The sequence below is a fragment of the Bactrocera dorsalis genome, chromosome 4, assembly GCF_023373825.1.
Source record: "Bactrocera dorsalis isolate Fly_Bdor chromosome 4, ASM2337382v1, whole genome shotgun sequence".
Taxonomy (NCBI): domain Eukaryota; kingdom Metazoa; phylum Arthropoda; class Insecta; order Diptera; family Tephritidae; genus Bactrocera; species Bactrocera dorsalis.
Window position 1 is genome coordinate 64,505,392 of NC_064306.1, and position 25,151 is coordinate 64,530,542.

A 25,151-nucleotide genomic window follows, 5' to 3' on the forward strand; every position below is an offset into this window, starting at 1 on the left:
ACAAAAAAGCACACTAAAGCAATTAAATCGCCGCAAACAATTAAAGCCATAATTAATGCAACAAACAGGCGCGCGCGCTGATTAATGAAATCGTGACTGAAAAAAGGTGAAATAAATAAAATAACAAAAACAAACACGAAATTAAAAGTGCCCTAATAAACGTCAATTGAAAGAGCAATTAACGCGCCACCCGCCAGCGCCAGAACAAGTGAGTGTACGCCGCTTGACACAAAATGAATGTGCGAAATGAGGCGCGACGTTGCTCATACGTCACGGCGTACGCCGCGTACAAAGATGCGCCAACCGCCAATATTTGCCCAATGCCGGCGGAGATTGACGCACAATGTCCTTGTTATGGGCGAAGACAAAACCTTGAATATGTCGCAAATGCACGGATGGACGCTGCAGCAGCAAAAGCAACAACAACAGCTGCAGTAACAACAGCAGCAAGCAGCGCGACATGCAATGACGGCAAGAATGTCGAATTGACAACGAGGCTACAGGCAAGCAGCCCAAGTCATAAGAGCGCACCAGCCACTGCAGCAACACACATACACACACCACACGCCTGCAGCCTTAATATGAGACCAGCGCTGCAGTTGCAGCTGCCACTTGCGCCACCGCTGCATTTGAGCGATGAGGAAGAGGATGCGAGTGCTGATGAGACGAATGATGATGATGAAGGGCACTGCAGCCTCCAGCAGCAGCACTGCTACCATCCACAACAACAACAACAAAAACATAGTAACGACCACAACAGCAACCGCAGCAGCCACAGTTGCCACAGCTCAGCATCAGACAGTGATGAAACCGACATCGGTCTGCAGGCTGTTGCCAGGGCCAATGACAGCCGCCTGCTAACAGCATTGACCGCTGCGCCGCAACCAAATGCCAGCGCAGACATTGACACCTCCACGCCGTTAGACGACGTAACACAGGCTTCGAGTTTCGATGATGACTGCTTTTTGCTGCGGACGCCACCGGCAGCGCAGAATGAGTAAGTTCTATCGATCTGTGTGGGAGTTGGGGGTGTACACAGTGTTTCATGTACGTGTGTGTGTGTGTGTGTGTGGGTGCGTGGCAGAGACAATGCCTGAAATTGAATGACACGCTCACATGTCTAAACTCACATGTCGTGGCTGTTGAGTGCCTTCGGTATTGAAAGCCATACATTTGTCCGCCGCCAAAATGGTGTTGTATTACCCGCTGATGTGTTTGCATGAGTGTGTGTTTCAGCTGGCGTTCGTTGTAAACAATGTCTGGACAATAAAGTCTATTATTGTTTGCGGTGTCTGACCTACAACATCGCAGCTCACAGCTCACAGATCGCAGCTCGTTTGAATAAGTTTTAATTATTTTGTTTTGTTCTGATTAATGCGGCTGCTGTGGCTGTGTTGTTGTGTTTCGCCATGCAGGTGTTTTGCCGTTCACCCGTGTCTGCCACAAGGATACGCACAAGGTCACCGCCGATTGAGTTCGATTGAAGGTTTAAATAACAAGCCATGATACCGCCGTGTGCCGTTGCAGGTGTTAGAACCACATTGCTGATTAATTCAAGCGAATTTTGTTTCGATGAATTTTGATAACAAAAATTGGAATATATGTATTTATAATCTAGCAAGGATTTTCCATTATTAATGCCGGAAGTGCTTTGTATGATTATTCATATGAAAATGACAGTAAAAGTTTCTTAAAAATAGAAAGGATTTTTTGTGTTGTAGTCAAGGGGTGTACATATGGTTTTATTTTATTACATCCATCTACAACCGTCGGATATAGGGAAATATCTAAGTCTGATCCTGCATAGGAAACTTTCATGGAAGTTGAATATCGAACAGAGAGCAAAAAAGGAACCGATTGCCTTGTACATCGTTAGAGGAGCCGTTGATAAAAGCTGGGGCTCTCACCGAAAGTAGTCCTCTGGTTTTGCGACACCATAGTCAAGCCCATTTTTTTCCTTGGATTCTTTATGTGATGAAGGGCTTTAGATAAGACCACACTTGCAAAGAAACTCGAAAGCATTACATAGGCGGCGGTGCACTAAAGTCCACTCCAACCATGGCACTTAACACCATCTTGCACATATTGCCCGTAGACATCGTCGGAAGGTGTATGGCTGCGAAAGTTGCTATCAGACTCAGAGAATCTGGGTTCCTAAAAGAACACGTGTCTGAACTAGGAAATCCTCACACACTTTGACTTCGTACAGGAACACTTGAATCATGGAAACGCCAAACCGAACTCTGGCGGCTACTACCCTGCTCATATACCGGCGAGGGAGTCGTGGGTGGGAAGAAGCCGTTGAAGGAGAAGGCAATGAGCTGCCTTACGGATGTGTCAAAGCTTGTGGGGAAAGCTAAGTGGGTGGAGGAGTTTACTGCAGGAGCTCTCTGTCAACTTCAGCTTCAGAACCACTATCGGTGGAATTGGAGCGGGTCGGCGCTCCCGTATCCTCTTGCCTTCTAGACTAGATTGCTTTCCTTCGCGGAAGTTTGGCTAGCTCTGGGCCACCATCGGTACATGCGCTGCCGCAAAAGTCTTTTGGCCCAAGATCGATTGCAAGAGTTCTAGTGATCATCCCCTAGTTGTGTGGCAAGCCATTGCCCTCTTAGCGTCCATGCTGTACGGTTAGCAATCTTACCAGACACCATCTGCGGAAGTTGTATGGAAGAAGATGAGGTGGAAACAACTCAACATTTCCTGCTTGACTGTCTGACGTTTGGGAGGTCAATACTTAGACATTTGGGAACGCATACCTACAAACATTCCACCAAAATTTGTATTGACTAGTAAGCTTTTGCTAATTTATAAGTTCGAACAGAGGAGTTATTCTTTTCAATGGCTTCACAAAGGATTGCGCGATCTTTTATCAGTCATCCAACCTAACCTAATCCTACAGAAATATGCTTCTATCCAGCATTATCTATAACTCGCGATAGCCATCGAGGAGCTTCGCAGTTCAAGGGACTAAATGGAGTATAAAAATTAGATATCAAGTCTCTCTGGAAAAAGCGTTGTGGTACTGAATGACAAATACTTCAGCTCAAACTAAACCGAACCACCAACTGGCATTACTAAAGACCATACGAGTATATATATGGCTTAGATTAAACATTATTTTTGATGCTTTTATGACTGACTAGGAAACTAAAAAAGTTGGTTGCATTCATGTCACTACTTTCTAAACACTTCTCCAGCGCCAACTTAAACTTAGAATTTGACGGAGCTCTTCCAATCTTACTGATAAACTTACGAGTTTGCATGTGAATCAGTAATTTCCAAAAGTTTTAACAAAGACTTTCTTTTCAACTCGAACTTTCGCTTTTTCTAAATCCCTTTTTTCCAAACAACATCGTCTTCTGAGTTACTCATATTAACTACCGACCTATTCTGAAACCTACTCTGAAAAATCTCCGAAATACTGTCGGACCTTCCAGTCTTGCCATCTTTAAACATCGTTCATACCTAACATGTTTGCAATCATTAAGAGTATCCTCTTAACAATTGCTTCTTCTTCTCTTGTTTGTCTTCTTCTTTTGTTTACGAAATCAAAATTTATGAACTGGTAACTTTTACGCCAATTTCCAAACCTCATAATGCTCATAAAACCTACAATAGTGGTGTTCGATTCGTCATTACTTGCTTCACTACGCGCCACATCCGCTCTCTTCTCACAAAAATTACTTCTTACAGTTATCCAGTTGGGTTGACTACTAAAGTTTTTCTAATTGTAGTGGTATAATTTCTTTTCATAACATCTTTATTAAATTTATGCCATTTTATGCGAATTATGCCATTTGCTTGTTCGTTTCGCTACTTTCTCTGTTTTTGCGCGTGTAAAACCACTAATAAACTGTCATTATTTTTAGCTAAATAAATTCTGAATATGAAACTGTCACAGTACAAGCACATAACTGTAATTAACTGTCAAATATGCATAATATTCCTTAAATTTAGATGCATTTGATTTGGGTATTTTTGAATTCAAAATATTTTCGAACACATTTCATGTGACTTAAAGCATTCATTACACAAATGTATGTTTGTAGATTGCAATTAAAAGTGTATTTTTGAATAAACAAAATTGCAATAATTAGCTGTAAAATTTTTGTGAAAACGTTGCAAATTTCATTCAGCCTTGGACTGAGGCCAAAACCAACTGACTCACCTTGATCATGAATTGCCAACGAAATATTCGAAATTACATACCAACTAAATGTGAAATTATTAAATTAACTCGTTGCAATTATATGCGAATTTTAATGAATATACATATTGACATATTTATATCTAATAATATTAGAATACTACAATATATTCATCCACCAGCACTGAGCATCGCCGAGGCAATAGCGTAGAAACCATTAAATGCCCAAATGTAAGCACATAAAATTCAATGTATTTTTAACAAGCGCCCGAATATGCACTACATTTATTCATTTGACTTTACCAAAAAAAAAATGAATTTGAATAAATTAAAATCTATTTTCCACATAAATAATGCAGGTGAGCGCCATTTGGGTGAGCGCGTGTCGTTCGTGCTGCTAAGTGATTTCAAAATGTTTTTATTTTATGTCTGTGAAGTTCACACAGCAAAAAGAATATTATAAATTAAAATTTTCTATTTTTTTTGTTTTTTTCTTTTATCATTAAGCAGCGTCACAACGCCAGCAGCGCTAAAAAAGTTTGGCAACTGCAGCTGTTGGCGGCGATTAGCGCGGCGCACGGCTGAATTGCCGACAATTGTTGCCGCTGACAAGAGTGGATTGTCGTTTATTTTATTGCCAGCTTAACAATTTAGAACATTTCCCTTTTCCTTTTTCGTTTTGGCTTTTAAAATTCACAAAATGCCATCCGCATTTGCCAATTGAATAATTGTGTTTTCAGACACGCGTTTTTGGCTGCGCGAAAAGCTTGCCAACCGCCCTTAATTGAAAAATTATTACAACATGCCATGTTTTTTGTTGTTCTGTTCAAGCCTTTGGGCTGCCATTGGCCTGAAATATCATTGACGTGTTTTTAGTGTGGATATTTTTAGTTTTTATAGCGATTATTTTCGTGTGTTTACGAAATGTTTTTAAATTTTGCGGTGAGGCATATGTGAGTAGTATACACAGATGTGCTGTTTATGTACATATGTATAATTAAATGAAAATACATACCATATGCATATAGATGTTCAAAAATATTAAGGTGGTCGAATGAATTTATTAGACTATCCTTAATCAGTAATACAACAATATTAATTGTGAATATTACTCTGAGTTCAAAAAATCCTTCGTCCAACTCTCAAAAACCTGTGTCAACTTTCATGAAGATCGGTTGAGTAGTTATGGAGAAATCTTGCCAACCGACTTCAAGAACACAGTTTCGAGAAAATCGCGTTTAAAGACGTCCAACATAGTCTAGCTAGCCTCGAGCGCTCAAGTTCTCAAGGCTGTATATCCGAAATTATTACTCAGATCAACTTGAAAATTTAGGACAGTATTCTAGAAATGTTGTAGAATTGAATAAGACAATAAAAAAATCCAATTTCTTGAAACCCGTAAACCCATGTTACCCCTTAAGGAAATTGGTAAGAAGGAGTTATAATACAGACTAAATCCTCCCAAGGTTGAATTTCAATAATGATTTCCAAGTAAGAATACCCTTAGTCCTAAATGGTGAAAAGGCTTAGTAGAGGAGGAAAATAATAGCCCAATCTACACCAACGGGTTCAAAAAAGGACGGCGGAGGAGGTATGTGGGTATACTATACTCCTACGCTGTTGATATCTCTCTCTCTCTCTCTCTCTCCATACGTTTAGCAAACTCAGTTGGTATCTTCCAAGCGCAAGTACTTCGCATAGAGAAGTGCTATTGATTTCTACCAAATAATAGAGGATACAGTAGGCTACCATATACACATATAGCCAGGCGGCATTGTCGTCACCATAGATAAATTTCTGGTGACCAACGAATTTAGAAAAGCGTTCAGTACCCTGGCAGGTCAAATTGTCGCTTGTCCATAATGCAACGAAAAAGTAGATCAGTTGACCAAGTCAAGAGCCTCTCTGGACAAATTTGAAGCTTAGAAAATACCATGCCTGTTATGGATCTTTGGACAAATCTGAAACCGTGCCTGCGAGAAAGGATCAAGAGTGCGAACTAAATACGCAATTCGAACAAATAGCTCAGAACAGTTGGGAATAACTAAATGCAAGATAGTGAAACAGATATGGCCCATATATAACAAGGCACGAAATGTAGACTTACAGCTATCATAACGGTACATTGGTAATTTGAAGAACACGAGTTAAAAATGGGAATGTCCCATAAAAATACAAGTATTTTCAGTAGCTGCAAATTCAAAGGGTGTGATGAAACAGTGTACAGCTCTATCACAATCCCAACATAGAAGTCTGGATTCCATCCATCGTTTGGAAATCCATCAGATACCTTACCTTGAATGTCTAGCTACAAAAAGAACTACGGTGCTAAGTGCTTTCATTGGAAGCGCCTAATGATTTGAAGACAACAATGAAACGTGATATCAAGATAAAAGGTCCTACGTTAGTGTATCAAAATGGCGCATCCAGCGCTAGTTGAACCCTAAGGGGCTACACTCTTACCCATCTACCTACCAACAATTTTTTAAAAATTTTTTTTTTGGAGTTTTTGTCGACCGTAGACCATTTTATAGAGATTATCTTCTAGTCGAGAATTTTTCTTTAGGTTTCATTCACGAAGAAGGCCGGAATTGCAACAAGAACGCCGTCGGAGTATCGACTTACTTACTGAATTTTTTTGTTATAACAATTTGACTGTGTGTTTTCAAAATATTTACATATATAAAACCACTAAAATTTGAAAAGAATTGATATTGTATTTATTTCAGTTCCAAAAAATCGCATTTTTGGGCTGCCACACCTACGATACATTTAAACTAACTCAGTTGAGACCAAATACCTGATATCTTCGACTTTAGCACCTTAGCGATTGAAATTTCGAAAATTCGCATTAAAAATTTCCTCATATATGTATTTAAGGACCTTCCGACAAAACATTATATATAACTTTGACGGCACATTTTCTACGCCAGCAATAACGCGTTCCACTCATTTGGCTGCCACTTGTGTACTCGGCGCTCGTCACGGCCCGTATAGTGCCATACATTTTAATTTATTTGTTATTTTTACAAATTTATGTGTTTATTTTTATATACTGTTACATTAGTTTTCCATTTCGGTACATAACTTTTGCAAATTATTTACATCAATTAAACACGATTTTGTATTTCAAAATATTTATTTTCGCTCAATAAATTTTCAATTAATTTTGTCATATTTTGTAGTTTCAAATAAATTGCGTTGTTAATAAATTTTGGCATTTCTATTTGAAAACAAATATTGGATTCGCTTAGTATAAGTATATTGTATAGTACATACCACTACTCGCACTTGTACTTTCGCTTTAACTAATTAAACGCCACATTTCCAAGCACATGTTTGGAATTTTATTGATTTTTAAGTTTGGCTTTTAGAAGTGAGTGTACTTTCACTGAATTCGCGTGATCAAATTTGACCCGGACTGACAAAAGAAAATATATTTTTACGTATTTTAACACAAATTTTTATTATCACCTTGAAGACAAGCTACCAACGCCTCCAATTTTCCATACACATGTTAGCGAATTTTTGGTTTTTGCATTTCGCTATTTTGTTGAACTTTTTCGAAGATATTCGAAAATCCATGGCTTCAAAGTTATCTGTGCAAGAAAAGTCTGCATTGCATCTGAAACCTAGCGTGGTATCCAACGGCTCGGAGTGATCCTTCCCGATCCTGACGGAACTTTTGGTGTTTCTCAACGTCAGCTTACACAGCCGTATTAGTTTGCAGGAATACTAAGCTCAGATATATGTAGTTCTGGTAACAGTTCTTTAAACAGTTTAAATACAACTCTAACTTAAAATTGAAGTTCTTAAGAGCCAAATTTGTAAATTTTCAAATTTTCCTCCATTACAAACATATACACTTTGACAAATACATATCTACACCACCACCTGCAGAAGAAGATTAAAATTTTCTAATGGCAAATTTATACGAGTAGCATAATTAAATAATAATATTTGACTGCTTTAGCGGTTGTTCAAATATTCAATTCCCATTATTAAATCACATAAAAGCCACCGCTAATGGCATATAAATATCTTCCGTTCTCCAGCGACGCATTATACCCACAAGCGCTTTGCAACAAACATACTTGCACGTTTGTAGGGAATTTGTGGGTGGGAAATGTGAGGCAGGTCGGAAAACGGAGGAAATTCAAATTAATAGCAATTTATGATTTTACCGTTATTTTTTATATTTACATTTTCCTTTTTTTTGGCAAAAAAACACTTTGTGCCAGACGATAGAAAGTAATAGCATAAACAACAACACAAAGCGCTAAACAAGGTTCTGGGGAATGAGTTGTTGCCAGAGTAAAGAAGAGCGAGTAATTCCGCTGCCAGCAGAGCAAATAGCAAAGGATCAAAAGTACAATATGCTATAAACGCGTTAGGGTGGTGCTTAAGGAAAAATTTGCAACTGATTTTGTAAGTTTCAACCGCGAAGTCAAATGAGTTGTTGATGAAGATAACATAAATCAAGTTTGGTGGTCATTTCAAGCGATTGAAGACAAACTTCTAACTGTCAAAGTTGAAGTTACACTATTCGTAGCTTTGATTTCATAAATAACTTAACCGTTATTATTTGCCTCATCCACCTTAAAACTTGGACTCAGTATACCTTTTGAGGTTTACCACTCAACTCCACTTTAGTTGAAATTTTAGAATTTCATAATAGCAGTAACAACTCAACTTTTATGACAAAAGTTGTAAGCAAATACATAATAAAAGTTGTACAACGATGACAACTCAACTTTTTTGACAAGAGTTGTAAATGAAGATAAGAAAAAAGTTTTCTGACGTTGATAACTCAATTCTTTTGACAAAAGTTGTAAAAAAAGGTAGAAAAAAGTTGTACGACGATGACAATTCAACTCTTTTGACAAGAGTTGTAAACGAAGATAAGAAAAAAGTTTTATGATGTTGACAACTCAATTCTTTTGACAAAAGTCGTAAGCGAAGTAGAGTTGTACGATGTTGACAACTCAACTTTTTTAACAATTTTTTTATTTTCTCTAGTAATGTCCAATTTCTATTCTAAATTTGAGTTGTTTCAATTTCAACTCAACTGAAACGAGTTGTTTCAATTTCAACTTAACTATAAAGATTTGTTAAGATTTTAGCACATAATACTGCTGACTGAAGAATATACTCTAAAAAATGTTTTTCTTTTATACTTAGGGACCGCCCTACTATTCCTTCACTTACATGTACATATATTAAGCATTTCTGCGTAAGCAGTTAAAAGTTGCAAATTGAGGAATAAACACAAGTGCCTGCAATTTCAGTGGCAACAATAACGCAACTTTGTTTCATAACAAGAAAGATAACAAAAAAATCCAAAAATTATATGAAAAAAGTCGATGGGAAGCCTAACGATGACAGCTTTTTACTGTCCACCAGTGCCCAAGAAGTACGAGTTCCGTGTGGCAAGTGCAATTTTTGGCATAATTTCAAATTATACAAAGTCTCCAGTGCCACTTCACACCAGCTCACACCATCAACACCAACTCTACACGTGTATGAGTGCTTAAGTAAATCGCCTTGACCAGCTCTGCAAAGGACGGCCATTAACGAGTGTTTTGCGGCGCGTTGTGGTAACTTAGCTGGTGTGCTTATATTCTGAGTTTGTATGTATTTGTGTGGCGCCTATAAAAATTCCAAATGACAACATCTCATTTGTTGTCATGCCGTCATATGCAACACGGATCGCTCCTCTTAATGGGCAGTGAAGTTGAATTAAAGATAGCATTAGGTGGGGAGATTTTCGGAGATATCTTCATTTATATATACACACACATACTTGCAGATATATACATATAAAGATGGTTTAAGTGTTGCAATTGCGTCAGCCTAGTTACGCACTTTGCTCTAGACAGCAGACATTAAGCAGCCAGTCGGTGTTTATTAAAGTTTTTCGTAGCCTAATTTGCCACTGTTTCGTGGAGAAAAAAATTTGTATTATTTGCTATAAGCTGGTTCTAGTCAAGCTGCCCACAATAAGCTTTCAATGGTGCGCATATGTTGCCTCCAAACTATCGTGTTTATACAGATAAGTGCATAAGTTTACATTGGCTGGTTTCGAAGTTAAACTTCATAGAGGCATATTTTTATCGGGTCTTTCGCGAAAATAAATGTTAAATCAATCTAAGCTCCGAGCAACAATTTCGGAGGTTAACTCTTAAGGGTCTATATCTACTTGTGAGTTCCAAAGAATCAATTTTTAATTGCATATATATAGAATATTTGAGTATATACTCCGAAAATTTGAAGTTTATCAGCCAAATAGTTTCAGAAATGTGAGCCTATTTGGAAAAAATGTTGAACTTAGTGTAATCGCTTCCCAAAACTTTAGACGCGCTTTCTCGGAACGCTGTTTCTAGAATCGGTGAAGAAAATTTCTCCGAAACTTCTGAACCCAACAACTTGAAATTTTCACAAAACTTCTGAAATATATTTGTCAAGAAATAATCGAAGGCATTTTTTTTTTTAAATAAATCCGATTTTTTTAGTCCGTCCAGTGCAAAGTAAAGTTTTCGCCGAAAACAAGTTTTTTTGATTTCGTCATTTGTCAAAAAAAACAAAATTTTGACTATTTCTTCGATCAATATCGAGATCGAGTCCACTCAAGCGAGATTTCCAGTTTAACATCGAAAAGACCTCGATCAGAAACGTTTCACTAAGATTGGTACTTAGACAGATAAAACGAAAATTTGACCAAATGATGTTCTAACTTACCTGAGAGTCAGCATCGAACGAAAGATTCTCCGATGAATGTTAGGCAATAGGTGCTCGACTAAGTTGCCCATCACTAATCACAACTTTTTGTCATCCTTATGGCAAAGCTCGAGTACCATTACGGTAAAACTGCTGATCTGGTGATACTGTCCAAGAAACCAAGCCAATTTTCCATGCCGTCTTTTGAGTAAAATTGCTTCTAAGTTAGACCATGTATCATCGAACAAATAATAATCGGACGGTTCACTACCATGGCAATATGGCGAGTGGGGTAGGGTTTCCCATTTATGCGTTTCCAGGTAGGTTTCAATGGAGCGGAATTACTTTTTCGTGCCTCTCCATTATTCCCCACATATGTAATAGCTTTAAAATGGATTGACGGGCGAGTTCACTGTCTTCAAGTCACTGGCTTTGAAGGTTTTTGGCCTGCCTTCACGCAGACGGTCGTTAATATCGAAATCGCCGCCTTTGAAGCAACGATCCCTCAAAAATAAGTATTTTAAACTCAGAACTTATTAAAATCTAGTTACGCACTTTTACCAGCGAACAAGTATTATAACTAACATGTGAGTATGTTCCGCCCTTACTCGCCACTTTGTAGCAATTCGGTCTGTACAATCCTATCGGAGTTGCCATCAAACGCACATGCTGCTGCCGAACGATTTAATGAAAGAATTCGAAATGTACCAACAAAAGAAAGTGTGCGACAGGACTAAATGAAAACTTAACTACTAACACACTTTGATATGTTAGCTCGCACTTAAAGATGCTGCAGAGCGTTTTTCACAGAATAATAGAAATGTTCTCAATATTGTTTTAGAAATCGTTAAAGTTTGGTAATTTGCGCGGCTGGTTGTGTGGCTTGTGTTCTACTTTTGATTGGAGTTTCAAGTTTTATTAATATTTAATGAATCACGTGAATTCTTAAATATTGACTTTTATTGAAATTACTTAACTTTATATATTTTGTATAACATTTAGAAGAAGCTTTGGAGTTTTTAAGGCTGCCTCCAATTTTTCTTCTTATTATTCTGTATATAACATTTGATGACTTCTATGATAGCACAAAACTCTTTCGCTTCTTCAATTCCTTAAAAATGGTTTCTCTTAATTTTGGAAGATCTCTAACGGGGGTCCTATTTTAGGTCTAAATACACCCAACTAAAATTATCATATCTGAAAGAAGTAAAGCAAACTATAAAACAACTACAATATATAGCTAATTAAAAGTATAGTGTACTCTTCGATTTTGGACATATTTTTTAAAAAAGGTTGCCACCTGTCCATAAAAGTAAAACCGAAAAAAAATTTTAAAAAGACGTTTAACCGTGTCTTCCCGAAAAAATTAGATTTCAAACATTATTTTGTATTAGAGTTGCCACTTATCGAAGAAAATATAACTGAACAAAATTTTGTAAAATGTATGCCAAAATTCACGAAGGTAGCGAAATATTCTCTTTATTACATTGAGTGATCTAATATTTTGAATAGAGCTGCTTTGGACGTCTTTTCATTTCCTTTCGAGGCCGTTTTTCGTTTCTTTCCAGCGATATGCTCCTCAATGCATAGGCTTACGCTGGATCCGATTCATTACACCAAATTCAATTGGCGAAGTATGCTAGCCAGCCGTTTCATCTCTTCTTTCTTCAGACTGGACTTGCCCTCGAGACGGTTGTATTTTCCGTTCGCCGCCTTGCACCTCGCTTTTGCATTCTACCCCTCCTTTTTCGGCTTTTTCCGGAGCCCTCTCTTGTTGGCAGAGTTTGGAACCCTCGGTCGCCTGCACAGAAGACCGAAGAAGCTCTTCCTCGTTTTCTACGTTAATGCTTACAGCGCTTTCCGGGTCCGAGATTTCGCGGGCCGTGGCACCCATGGGCAGTAAAGCTGGTTAGGCAGTTGTACTACAACCTGCCTGCTCCCCTTCCTGTGGAGACAACGCTCATAAGTTCGCTGTGCCCGCCGTTGGTAGCAGCCTTGTCTCCCACCGACGTTTGCACTGATATCCGCTTCTTTTTTATCAACTCCATGTTGAGTTTTTGATTCGGGGGTCTCTACCCCTACCATTTTATACCTACCATCATGTACCTCATTAGCAATGTCTTTTGTATTACCCATTCACCTACCACTGAGGACGCATATAAAGTAGTCCAACATAAGGAATGATTGAGAAAGTAAACCTGCCTGCAATGTAATGACTTCGACGGAAGCGGAAACGGGTAGAAAGGACGTTGCAAAGTTTCAGATTCAATATTTCATTCAGCTGACGAAACTAATCAGAAACCCCGAAAACCTGTCCACCTACTAAAAATTGATTGCATCCTTAAATTTCTAAGCATGTGAACTCATTTTTGGTCTTAACTAAGTATGTATACCAAAACTAAATTCAATCAATTTCTAAACTGCCCCACATCAGTGCACTCTTTAATATAAATTAAATATGGAAGCAATCTATTTTGCATTTGCAAACACGCACACACAACAATATTCATATTTTCATATTCTTGCACAATTTTCGCTTTCCTCAGCAGTGTCTCAAAGCCTAACCTTTTTTCGGTAAGCTTCCAAATAAAAATTCATGACACTTTCAAACGCTCGGCATCAGCAGGATATTCATGGCTTCATGGCAGTGTGTTGGCTGCCAAAATTTAAAGCTTTGCGAGTCTGTTCGAGAATCAATATTTGGCGGGCTGCCAGCAACAAATCAGTGGCCACTCTAACAAGGCGCTAGAGGCAACTACCCAACTGTCCGTTATAATGGCGGCGTCGATGGCAACACCTTACCTAAACGGCAATTGAAGAGTTCTCTAACCTTTTTGTTGCTGGCGCTGTTGGGAATTTTTCAATATTTTTGTGCTTACTTTTTGGTTTTCTTTTATACCTTGAACAGGGATATTATGTAAGTTTGCCACAAAGTTTGTAACACCATAGTGAAAAGCCAGAGGTCCTATAAAGTAACTATATAAATAATCCTCGTAACGAGCTGAGTCTTTTTACCCGTGCTCATTTGACCGTATATAGGCAAACTGGTCCCTCAGTTATAGAGATATCGTTCTAAAATTTGGCATACGTCCTTTTCTTCCGAAGAGGCTGCTTATTTTGCGGAATCGCCGCTATCGGACAACTTTAGCTTATAGCTGTCTTACAAACGGACCGACCCAACTGCAATCTTTGTAAGAAAAACTTTTTTATTTGACGAGATATTTTCACGAAATTCACCATAGATCATTTTTCAAGGCATCGCTACAAGTCTTGAAGAAATTGGTTGGATCGAACAACTATGACATATAGCTGTCATATAAACTAACCGATCAAACTGAAGTCCTTGTATGAAAAACTTTTTTATATGACGAGATATTTTTACGAAATTCAGCGTAGGTCATTGTTCTAAGCAAGGCTACTATATCTGAAGAAATTTTTTAGATCGGAAAACTTTAGCATATAGATTCCTTACAAACTGACGAATAATATCAAGTCCATGTATGAAAAACTATTGTATATGGCAAGGTATAGTTACGAAATTTGGCATAGATTATTATCTTAGTCAAAGTTACAAACTCTGAAAAAATTTTTGAGATCAGAAAACTATAGCCTATAGCTGCCATACAAACTGACGAACAACATCAAATCCTTGTATGAAAACCTTTTTACTTTGATGAGGTAACGTCACTAAATTTGACACGGATTATTATTGTAGTCAACGTTACAATCTCCAAAAAAAAATTTAAAATCGGACCACTATATCATATAGCTGCCATACAAACGGACGATCAAAATCAAGTTCCAGTATGAATACTTTTTTATTTGTGAAGGGTATTCTGCATAGCTTCGGTGCTGCCGATGTTATTAATTTTTATTTTATTTTTTTTTCTTTTTAATTTTTTTTTTGTTTTTCTTAAAATTTTTTTACTCCCTGCTGGACCTTTTGCCTAAATAGTTTGGCTCAGATTTTTCGTGCAATATGGCATGTATGTATGTGTGTTGAAGGTGGCAATTTTCATTTAATAATAATTGATGATTTTTTAATAGGGCATTTGGGAAACTTGCCTTCGTGCAACTTTTTTAGAACTAATTTATTGAGTAAAGCTCGAAGAAAATTGAAAATTGCTGGTTGTTGCGAAAACTAGTTAAGTTTCTAATGATTACATAAATGTGTATGCATGTTGTTGTTAGTGGTGTTGTAACACATTTCATATGCATCTAATTTAATAATAGATAACGGTAGCTGATAACCCCATCACATTTGCAATTCTATATATAGAGCTCAAAAACAATTCATGTATTTACACACATACACACATTCATACATGAATCCATATACACATACATGCAAACATAGACACACACGTGTTTAAGATTTGCTGTTATTCACTTAATAATAATAATTTTAATCAACTTTAAAGCCACCTCTCACCCTTGCTGCACGTCCGCCCCACTATCATCTATAAATATTGCGCAAAATATTGAATGCAAATACCAAATATTGAAATATTCTAATAAACACACGTCACAGGCATCGAACAGCAACACTGTCAACTCGGCTCCACTCCACCATTTTACTTACACACACGAGCTGCTAAATATAATTTCCATGACTGGGATTTGTGTTTGTATTTATGTGGTAAATGTGTTGTTTTTGCAAAACAAAAAAACTCGATTGACGCGGCGTAGACAAAACTCAAAATTGTTTACATTTTTACAATATTCAGTCATCCGTAAGCGACAACAACAATAATAATAATAAGGACGTCATCGGCGCACAACTTGCGCCACGACTTGCTTTAGTTGTACGTGTTGGCTCCAATCTTTACTACTTTTAAGGTCCACTTTGCTAGATTGTAGCTTACTTTTGCGCAGCCAAAATATATTTATAAACAGCGGTTGTATACGCTGAGAAGGCACGTGCCACTCTACCAAAATATTTTGGGTTAAGTCAAAGCCTTTTGTGACAAGATACTTATGTATATGACAGAAATGATAGTTTTCTCTCAAGGATTTCTGTTAATTGAAAACAGAGGCCCACCGAATATCTCCGCCGTATTCTGGGTCCATCAGCGATCACAATGAGACTTCACAACTGGCACAAGGTCAGCTCTCTCCATATTTGGGTTTATAGCCTAACCACCACAATATTCTTCTAAGAATCGAGCGCAAGAGCATAATAAAGCGAACTCCAAGGGTTTACTGCTGCCCATCATAGCATCCAATTGTGCTCCATTAAGCTGATGGTGACATTTTAGCTTTAATGTCTTTTTAATAGTAAGAATCTCACTCAAAGTGTTATAATTTCAGTTCAAGCGGAATATTTTAACTCTATTTTCTGACTAAACTATCCCTTAAAGCAATGCGCTTATAAAAGACATAGTGAAGTTCGTTGATTTTATTCGGAGTAAATGCTTATTCTCCGTGACTCGATGGGGGGTAGTCGGTAGTTTCCAAGGTACCGAATTTGAGTAACCGATTCTATAAATTGTCGGTTGGCTGCTAGAAAACTGTTCGACCTCAAGTTTATACGTAAGAGTACGCCTTCCAAAACCTTTGACGCATTGTTCTTAATGAGGGACACAATATCATTAAATAGCATTGTTTTTTATATGAATCCATTAACTCTTAAGGAGCGACATTAAATTTGCGGATTTTTAGGGAGTGTTAGAGGATTGTTTATTTAGCACACGGGTTTTCGTCATAATATTGTACTGTGCTGAGAGAACTAAGGGACATGTGCACATCCTACCCATTACCTTCGAAGAATTGACAAGGCTGTGAATAATGCTTTACCCTAAGATTATTCTCAAGATAATGCTTAAAACTCTAACACTTCAGTTATATAAGCATATTCAATATATACAAGGTTTGTTCGGAAAGTGATAGGGCTGAGTCGATTAAAAAAAAATATTGAAACATTCGTTACAATTCCATAAAAACTTTCAAAATAGGCTCCTTTTGCGCCGGTGCAGTGCTGCCAGCAAGATTTCCAAGTATTGAAGGCGTCACGGCAGGCATTCTCCGGAATAGCATTGAGAGCCGAGGTGATTGCTGCTTGGATGCCCTCTGTCTTCTCAAAATGCTTGCCTTTCATCGGCCTTTTCACGCAAGGAAACAAAAAAGTCCGGGGGACCTATGATAACGTTAATCAAAAATTGGGGGTCACTTTCTCACATGTTCAAATTTTCTTGGCACACTTCCACTCGCCGCAATTTCTGGTCGTCAGTTCAATTGCTTCGACACAATGTCATGAAGCACAGATTTTGATAAATTTACCATCGAGGCAATTAAATGAGTGCTTAGTCGACGGTCTGAGTCAAATTGTCGGTGTTTGTCGAAGTCGCAGGTCTCCCAGTACAGCCTTCTTTAGCGACCCCTCCCCGGTCCTCCAAAAACGCCTGGTGCCACCGAAACACATCACTTCTTACTAAAGCAACATCTGGGTAAGCCTACTTGATCATATCAAACGTGTCTGTCGCAGATTTACCGAGTTTCACACAGAATTTAATCGCGTATATCTGCTTTAACGAACGATGCAAATACAAAGCGAACGATCAAAATCAGAATAAATATATTTTTATGCTATAAAAAATGCACCTGTGGAGGGTATTCCAGCTTATATTCTTTCTTGTTTATAGTACTTGTATTAGTTTTAAGCTGCCTCTGATCGGCTTACATGTTGTACGTGAAGCTCTTTTTATCCCAAAAATTTCCCTTTTTTCGATATTATAAAAGTCAAAATTTGCCTGGATATTTTTAAATCGCGAATAATTCCACGAACACCTCGCATGAACCAGCTTAGCTGCCGCACGTGTTGAATGACCAATTTGGTGTCACTCTTCCACTTGAGCGCCTGTCTCCCAACATTTTCAGCCAAATAAAAGTTGGTCATTCACGCCTTTGAGCTGCCACAGAGTGTTCATGCGAAAATACTTTGTTAACAATTTATTTCATTTTATTTTAAGAGACACGAGTATGCCACTGAGCCGCATGCCTCTGAGCCTCACCACCAATTTCATTTATTTTTACGCATTTTTCATCACACATACGCTCGGCTTATTTGCTCGGTTGCAACACATATGGTCTGGCTCCCAAAGTGCCCAAAATTATTTTTACTAATTTTGCAAACTCACACATGCCCACACACTCTCGTCTGCTAAAAAAAAAAGCAATTTGACGCGACGGATCTCTCCCTATTAAGCTTGCTAATTGAATCCATTATGAGTGCGGAAAATTGTGAATGCACAGTTAATTGCAAAAAATGACCACAACTTAATTAAAAGACAGCTAATCATTTATTATAATAATACATCACTAATTTTTGCTCGCTTTTTGCGCTTCTATTTGCAGAATTTTCGTGAACAGATCGCTGCACTTGGAGAATATTAAATTCTATGGCTTCGATATGGACTACACTTTGGCGGGTAAGTGTCTCCGCTACTAATTAGTTCTTAATTGCATGCAGAGTGTTGCTCGCGCGGAAATAAGTGGAATTTTTCTGCATTATTGTAAGGGAAATTACTAAGAAATTAACTATGGAGGATGGATTCGACAACTCAACCTTACCGCTTAGTTTCCCCGAGTGTATTTCGAACACAAAAAGAAAATTCAAAGAAAAGGAGTTCTAAACTAGTTTAATGTGGGACTTATACTGCAATCACCTACGAAGACTTCGATAACCCAAACCTTCAAAAAATCAGATAATATTAAAAAGAAAACCTTCTACTTAACCGCAAAACTCCTTAAATGAAAACCAAGTCTTCCTACAGATTTAAAGACTTACATAAACCTAATTTCAAACCTCAGATTATTGGTCATTGGAGATAGTAGTATAGATTGAAAGAATAAATCTTCTCACTAACCTCCTAATCCAAATAATTCACTTCTCTGGACCAATATCACATGAACTGTACAAAGTCAATTTAGTCTCAGGGGTCGCTAGCAAAATGGATTGGGAGCTATCTTAGAAAAACTGAATATTTTTTCATAGTACGAAAGAGAGATAACCTAGAAACCCTGAACATTTTCTTTTTTATAATATAAGTAGAAGAGAGCTATCCTAAAACCCTGAAAAATAAAATTTTATAGAGAAGAGGAGCTCTTCGTTCTTCCGCTGACTGATATTCTATTCCAAGTACATAAGTGTTACGAGGTCATCCATACAATGGTTCATTTGGACGTAATTCAGCCGATTTTAGTTTGACCTTTTAATCCAGTTGCTAGCTCCATCTCAAGTATAGCTTGATCTACATTCACATTTGAAGTCCAAATATTTGATGCTTTTTTCGATCCTTCATCGAAATCGGGTAGTCTAAACCCAATTAACTTCGCAAAGGCTAATAACGCGATTGCCGAACTAGGTACTATCTCTTGAAAACAAAGGCCGATCAAACTGTTTATGGCTTAACATATTTCTTTAGCTCTCATCATTGACTGAAATATCGTCTCTAGTAGCATTTTTGACGAAACATGGACCAAGTTCTAATGTATTTATAACGCAGTGCACTGAAGATCACTTTCAAGATTTCTTTTGCGAGATGAAATTTCGATGATTTTCCGAAAAATTCATTCCTATCCTAATCCATGTAAGGACGTGATATTCATCGCTTAGTTCCTATGGCAGCTACATATATGCTTTAGTTTTTTAAATATGACAAACTTCGTGAAGATTTATTGTCAACTTTCCTTACTAAGGACTTGAATTTGATTGTACAATTTGTAAGGCAGCTATACCTTATAGTGGTTTGAATATGGCACTTCCGACAAATGTGCAGCTTCTTGAAATTAAATAGACTTGTGAAAAATTTCAGATCGATGACTCAGAAACTGAGGAACTAGTTCGCGTATACCTTATACAAACGAACTGACGGATAGATAGACCAGCATAGCTAAATCGAACCAGCTTGTCACGCTTATCATTTATTTATATTCTTTATAGATTCTCCAACGTTTCCTTTTGAGTATAACAAACATCTTGACATCTTAAATAGACTTTTAAATTCTTCAAACTAATTTGGTAACTTTCATCATTTTAGAATACAAATCGCCACAATATGAACAACTCGGCTTCGATTTGGCCAAGGAGTGCCTTGTCAATGACGGTTATCCCAAAGAGATTTTACAATTCGAATATGATCCCTCATTTCCGGTACGTGGCCTGTGGTTTGACACACTCTACGGCAATCTCCTGAAAGTGGACGCCTACGGCAATATATTGGTGTGTGTGCGTGGCTTCGAATTTCTCAAACAGTAAGTGAACACCATATAAACTTCACAACATACTAAAATATCTAATTTATTTTCATATTTCTTTCATTTTTTCAATGTTTTAGTCATCAAGTATATGAATTGTATCCTAACAAATTTTTAAAATTGGACGAGAAGCGCGTCTATGTGTTGAACACTTTGTTTAATCTGCCTGAAACCTATTTATTGGCATGTTTGGTTGATTTCTTCACCAACAGTTCTGAGTACATAAGGTGAGTTTTTTATATGTGAGTGAGTGGTGATTTAATATTAAGATTTTTGATTTTATTTTTTGTTTAGAATAGTTAAATTGAAGCTAAAGTTTAGTTTTTTAAATAAAATTTAAATTTTTTTCCTAAGTATTTTGAGTGTGTTGCTTTTATGTACTATTTACTTTTTTATATTATTTACATATGTATGTACTTACATTCCAACTGCATTACTTCAACATTTATTAACTACTTAACGTTGCCAGTAAAATATGTTTATTGCACAATAAAATCAAAGCGACAAAACAACTTTTATTGATGAATGGCGACGTTGTAAAACTAAATAATTTTATTGTAATTATCATCCACATACATATGTATATTTACATGCATCTAATAAATAAATCACAACAGATTATAGTCTAGAATGTAGTTATTACTGTGATGTTGTCTACAGCGCATATGACAAAGTGTTATTAGACATTCCGACATTCTTCCAAGATTTAAAGAAATAATAGATATACACTTTCAACATTATCTAAAGCTTGACTACACTGCTCATGATACGTTGCAAACTCGAGTTTATTAACTACTTTAGTGTTAGCACTAAACATTACAACCAAACACTGTTAAGGCTCACAGGTTCGTAAACTCGCCTTTGCTTTAACTCGCCTTAAACACCATTTTCGTTTAGAATTTATGAAGCTGCCTTTTTATTGTAAAATAATAATTTTTTTAAATAAATTTTAGATCCCATTCCTAAACTCGAGTTTATGAACTAATAAATTTTGTTTTATATGGATTTTATACAATTCTTTCAAAAATATGCAAAAAACTTAAGTCTTCACAGTTTCTTAAACTCGAGTTTATGAATTATTACTTTCTGAATAACACATTTTCATTTTTTTTTTGAAAAATGCACCAAAAATGTGAAATTAATTTCAGAGTTTCTTAAACTCACAATCATAAACGCGAGTTTACGGGTAATTACATTCCGAATTATACATATCCATTTTTTGTTTTAAAAAATATAAAAGAAATGTGAATTTAATTTAAGAGTTTCTTAAACTCACTTTCTTAAACTCGAGTTTATGAATTATTACATTCTCAATAAACCATTTTAATTTTTTTGTTTTGAAAAATACACCATATATGGGAAATTAATTTCAGAGTTTCTTAAACTCAATATTTTAAACTCGAGTTTATGAACTATTACATTCCGATTCATACAAACTCTATATAATTCTTTTTAAAACATACTAGAAATATGAAATGAATTTCCGAGTTTCCTAAACCCACAATCTTAAACTCGAGTTTATGAAGTTTTACATTCCGATTTTTAAAAACTCTAAATAATAAATTTTTTTTTTTTTACTAAATAATATACGTTTCCGACTACCACTTAATGTAGTCAACTATACAATTGTCTACCTACATATGTACCTTTTTCAAAAATTACTAATTGACTCCATTAAAATTTTGTAATATTAATTATACCTATTGAGTTTGTATTCAATGCTAGCTTTCAGAGGTAGAATTGCTAATTTAGTAAAAAAAATATTGCGTTAATTGAATACTCAATAAGATACTAACTAAGCTATAATATAAAAAACGAAGTAAAACTTCGTAAGCGAAATGAGCTAAAGCTCACAAACGAACTTCCACCAAAAAAAGCTCTGTGCTGCTAATTAACTAAAAAGTATAAGAAATCCCATTAAAGATCTTTAAGGGAAAAATGCTGCGAACTGCAGGTGACAAACGTAAATCTTCGCCAGCTTGAAAACTGTTAACTGTTTAAGTTCAAAAGTTTAACGACGAAATATGGCAACTTTCCAACTGGCGAGCTTTACGCGAAAAATGTTTTCTTTGTTTACATTTGCATAGTATTCCTTGACACAAACAACTACAACTTGCAAACATTATCAACTTTTTTTTTCATCTCTTTTAGCGAAAAGACTGGTGTCAAGGCGGGCGAGCTCTTCATGTCCTTCAGGTCGATTTTCCAGGACGTACGACGTGCCATCGACTTCGTACACATAAAGGGCAATCTTAAACAGAAGACAATTGAGGTATTTCAAAACTTTTTCATTCCAAAGCATTCGAAAATTCACTGATTCCTTCAAAACTCTCTAGAACTTGGATTACTATGTCAAGAAGGACCCACGCCTGCCCATGGTGCTGTCGCGTATACGCGAATCCGGCGCCAAAGTCTTTTTGCTCACCAACAGCGAATACAAATACACTGACATATTGATGTCGTATTTGTTCGATTTCGAGCATGGCGCGCGACCCGACGAACCACACCGCAATTGGAAGACCTACTTCGATGTGATTGTGGTGGATGCGGCGAAGCCATTGTTCTTCGGTGAAGGTACCATACTCCGACAAGTCGATACAAAGACGGGCGCCTTGAAGATCGGCACACACATGGGACCACTGCAGCCGGGCAAAGTGTACTCGGGTGGTTCGTGTGAGGTCTTCACCAATTTCATCAATGCCAAAGGCAAGGATGTGCTCTACGTTGGTGATCACATATTCGGTGATATATTGAAATCGAAAAAGATACGTGGTTGGCGTACATTCCTGATTGTGCCCGAACTCGTGCAGGAGCTGCATGTGTGGACGGACAAGTGTCAGTATTTTGCAGAGTTGCAGCATTTGGATGTGATGCTCGGTGATATGTATAAGTAAGTAAATCATATTTTATACCAAAATGTACATCCACATAAGTAACCGTTATATTTACACATTAGAAATTTGGACTCGAGCGCCAAGGAGAAACCAGATATCTCAAAATTACGCTCCAGCATACGTGATGTCACACATAAAATGGACATGGCCTACGGCATGATGGGTTCACTCTTCCGTTCCGGTTCACGGCAGACATTCTTCTCCAGTCAAGTATCCCGTTATGCCGATTTGTATGCGGCCACCTTCCTCAATCTCTACTATTATCCCTTCTCGTATATGTTCCGTGCACCGGCTATGCTGCTGCCGCACGAATCGACGGTGACACACGAGCAACGCTTCCACATGGAGACGCCGTCAATACAGCGCTCACGCAGCAAGAACGAAAGCGTGGATGGCGCGTTAAGTACGATTTCATCGCCAACCGAGAAGGCGCAGGAGGCCATAGCGAACATTGAGCGCACGGAGGGCAAGGAAGAGGAAATCGAAAAGTTGACCGAGGAAATTAAGGTGAGCTACTATTTTTTGGAGTGAAATTAGTTGAAAGTGGTTAAAAATATTGATTGCAACGAAATTGCGTTACGCAACGGAAATCCGTCACGCTCATAACTTTTACTACGCCACCGTTCTAAGGACTAAACCCATTTAATTAATATTTCCGGATTTTTCGTTATAAAATCGAATTGATATAACAAAAAATTAAGAGGGTTGCCACCTGTTTGCATTTTTGGGTTGAGCAAAAGTAAAGAATAAGAAACGCTACTAAATGAATGTCAAAATGTATAGGGTTGGGAATGCGTAAAATTCAAAATGATCGACTGCAACGAAATTGTGTTACGCAACGAAAATTCGTCACTCTTACAACACCATCTTGTAAGCACTAAATCGGGTTGATTAATATTTCCATATTCTTCGGTGTAAAATCGAATTGATAGAACAAAAAGTAAGAGTGATGCCACCTTTTTGCAGTTTACGTTATGTATAGAATACAGAAACGCTACAATATGAATGTACAAATGAATAGAGTTAGGAAAACTTTAAATTTAAAATATTTTTCCGAAAGGGTTGCCACATAATTAATACATTTTAATATTTTTTTATATAAAATATTTATTACAATATTGGTACAAACTAAATTTTGAGAATACAAGCAAATGAACATACATATTTACATACATGGAACAGTGTTGCCATATCGTAAAAAAAATTAATTGAATGAAATAAAAGTAAAATTCATAAATAGATTATTTATTACAATATAGACAATCAAAATAAAAAGGTGTATGAAAATATCTGTGGCAAATATTTTTAAGCGGTGTTGCCACTTGTTTGAAATATTTATGTAAAACAGGTTTAAAGAAACTATACTATATTAGTATCAAAATGAAGAGATTTAAAAAGCTTACAATTAAAATTTTTTTTTGAAAGAGAGTTACCAACTGTCTAAAAACATTAAAATTGGTTGTTAAACAAATTTTTACAATTTGGACGTCAAAGTGATTTTTAAACACAGTTATAACATAAAATATTCTTTACCAGCGTGAAATACTCCAAATACCCATCACCTACCTATTGAATATATTTCACTAATCCATCCTCTCTCTCTCTCTCTCTCTTTCAGTCCATGAATTCAGCCGGTTCAACCAACTCCACAGTGCCACATACACGTCCGCCAACGCCGCAAACGGTGACGCACACACACGACGAAGACTACTCGGAGGAGGAATCCGATCAGTATCCAAAGTGTTCATGCCAGCGACAGCAGGACGACACCGACTAGAGTCGGAAATGTATTTGGCTGGCATAACACTAATTCAATATTGACAGTTTGGACGCTGCAGTAAAGCAAAATGAAAAAATAAAATAAAAATATATATAGGGTGATGACAAATGCTGCAGCTTTGAACGCATTTCTGCGATCCATTGTTATATGACAGAGATTTTTCATTCAATGCGACGATTTTATAAATGATTTTCCTTTTTTACACAACCTGAGAATTTAATTTGTAATTGTTTATTTAGTATAACTAATGTACCTTTGTTTTAGTTTCGTACGCAAAACCATTTTTTTATGTTAATTATATTGTTTTAGATAAACCATAATTGGATAAAATAAAATAAACAACATTTAACACATTTCA

The 25,151-nt window shown here is 36.8% G+C and overlaps 1 protein-coding gene across 1 annotated transcript; it reads left to right on the forward strand.

The window, feature by feature from the left end:
* On the forward strand, positions 1–25,151 carry LOC105226981 (cytosolic purine 5'-nucleotidase). Its single transcript, XM_049456397.1, has 8 exons — positions 1–997; positions 18,218–18,291; positions 19,903–20,116; positions 20,200–20,346; positions 22,271–22,391; positions 22,456–23,009; positions 23,076–23,520; positions 24,632–25,151. The coding sequence occupies exons 1-8, from the start codon at positions 234–236 to the stop codon at positions 24,788–24,790; spliced, it is 2,478 nt and encodes an 825-aa protein (XP_049312354.1). The 5' UTR covers positions 1–233; the 3' UTR covers positions 24,791–25,151.

Coding starts and splice junctions, on each gene's coding strand:
- LOC105226981 (XM_049456397.1), top strand. CDS start 234: ATGAATGTGCGAAATGAGGCGCGACGTTGCTCATACGTCACGGCGTAC. Junction 22,392..22,455: donor TTAAACAGAAGACAATTGAG/GTATTTCAAAAC, acceptor AAAACTCTCTAG/AACTTGGATTACTATGTCAA. Junction 23,521..24,631: donor AGTTGACCGAGGAAATTAAG/GTGAGCTACTAT, acceptor TCTCTCTTTCAG/TCCATGAATTCAGCCGGTTC.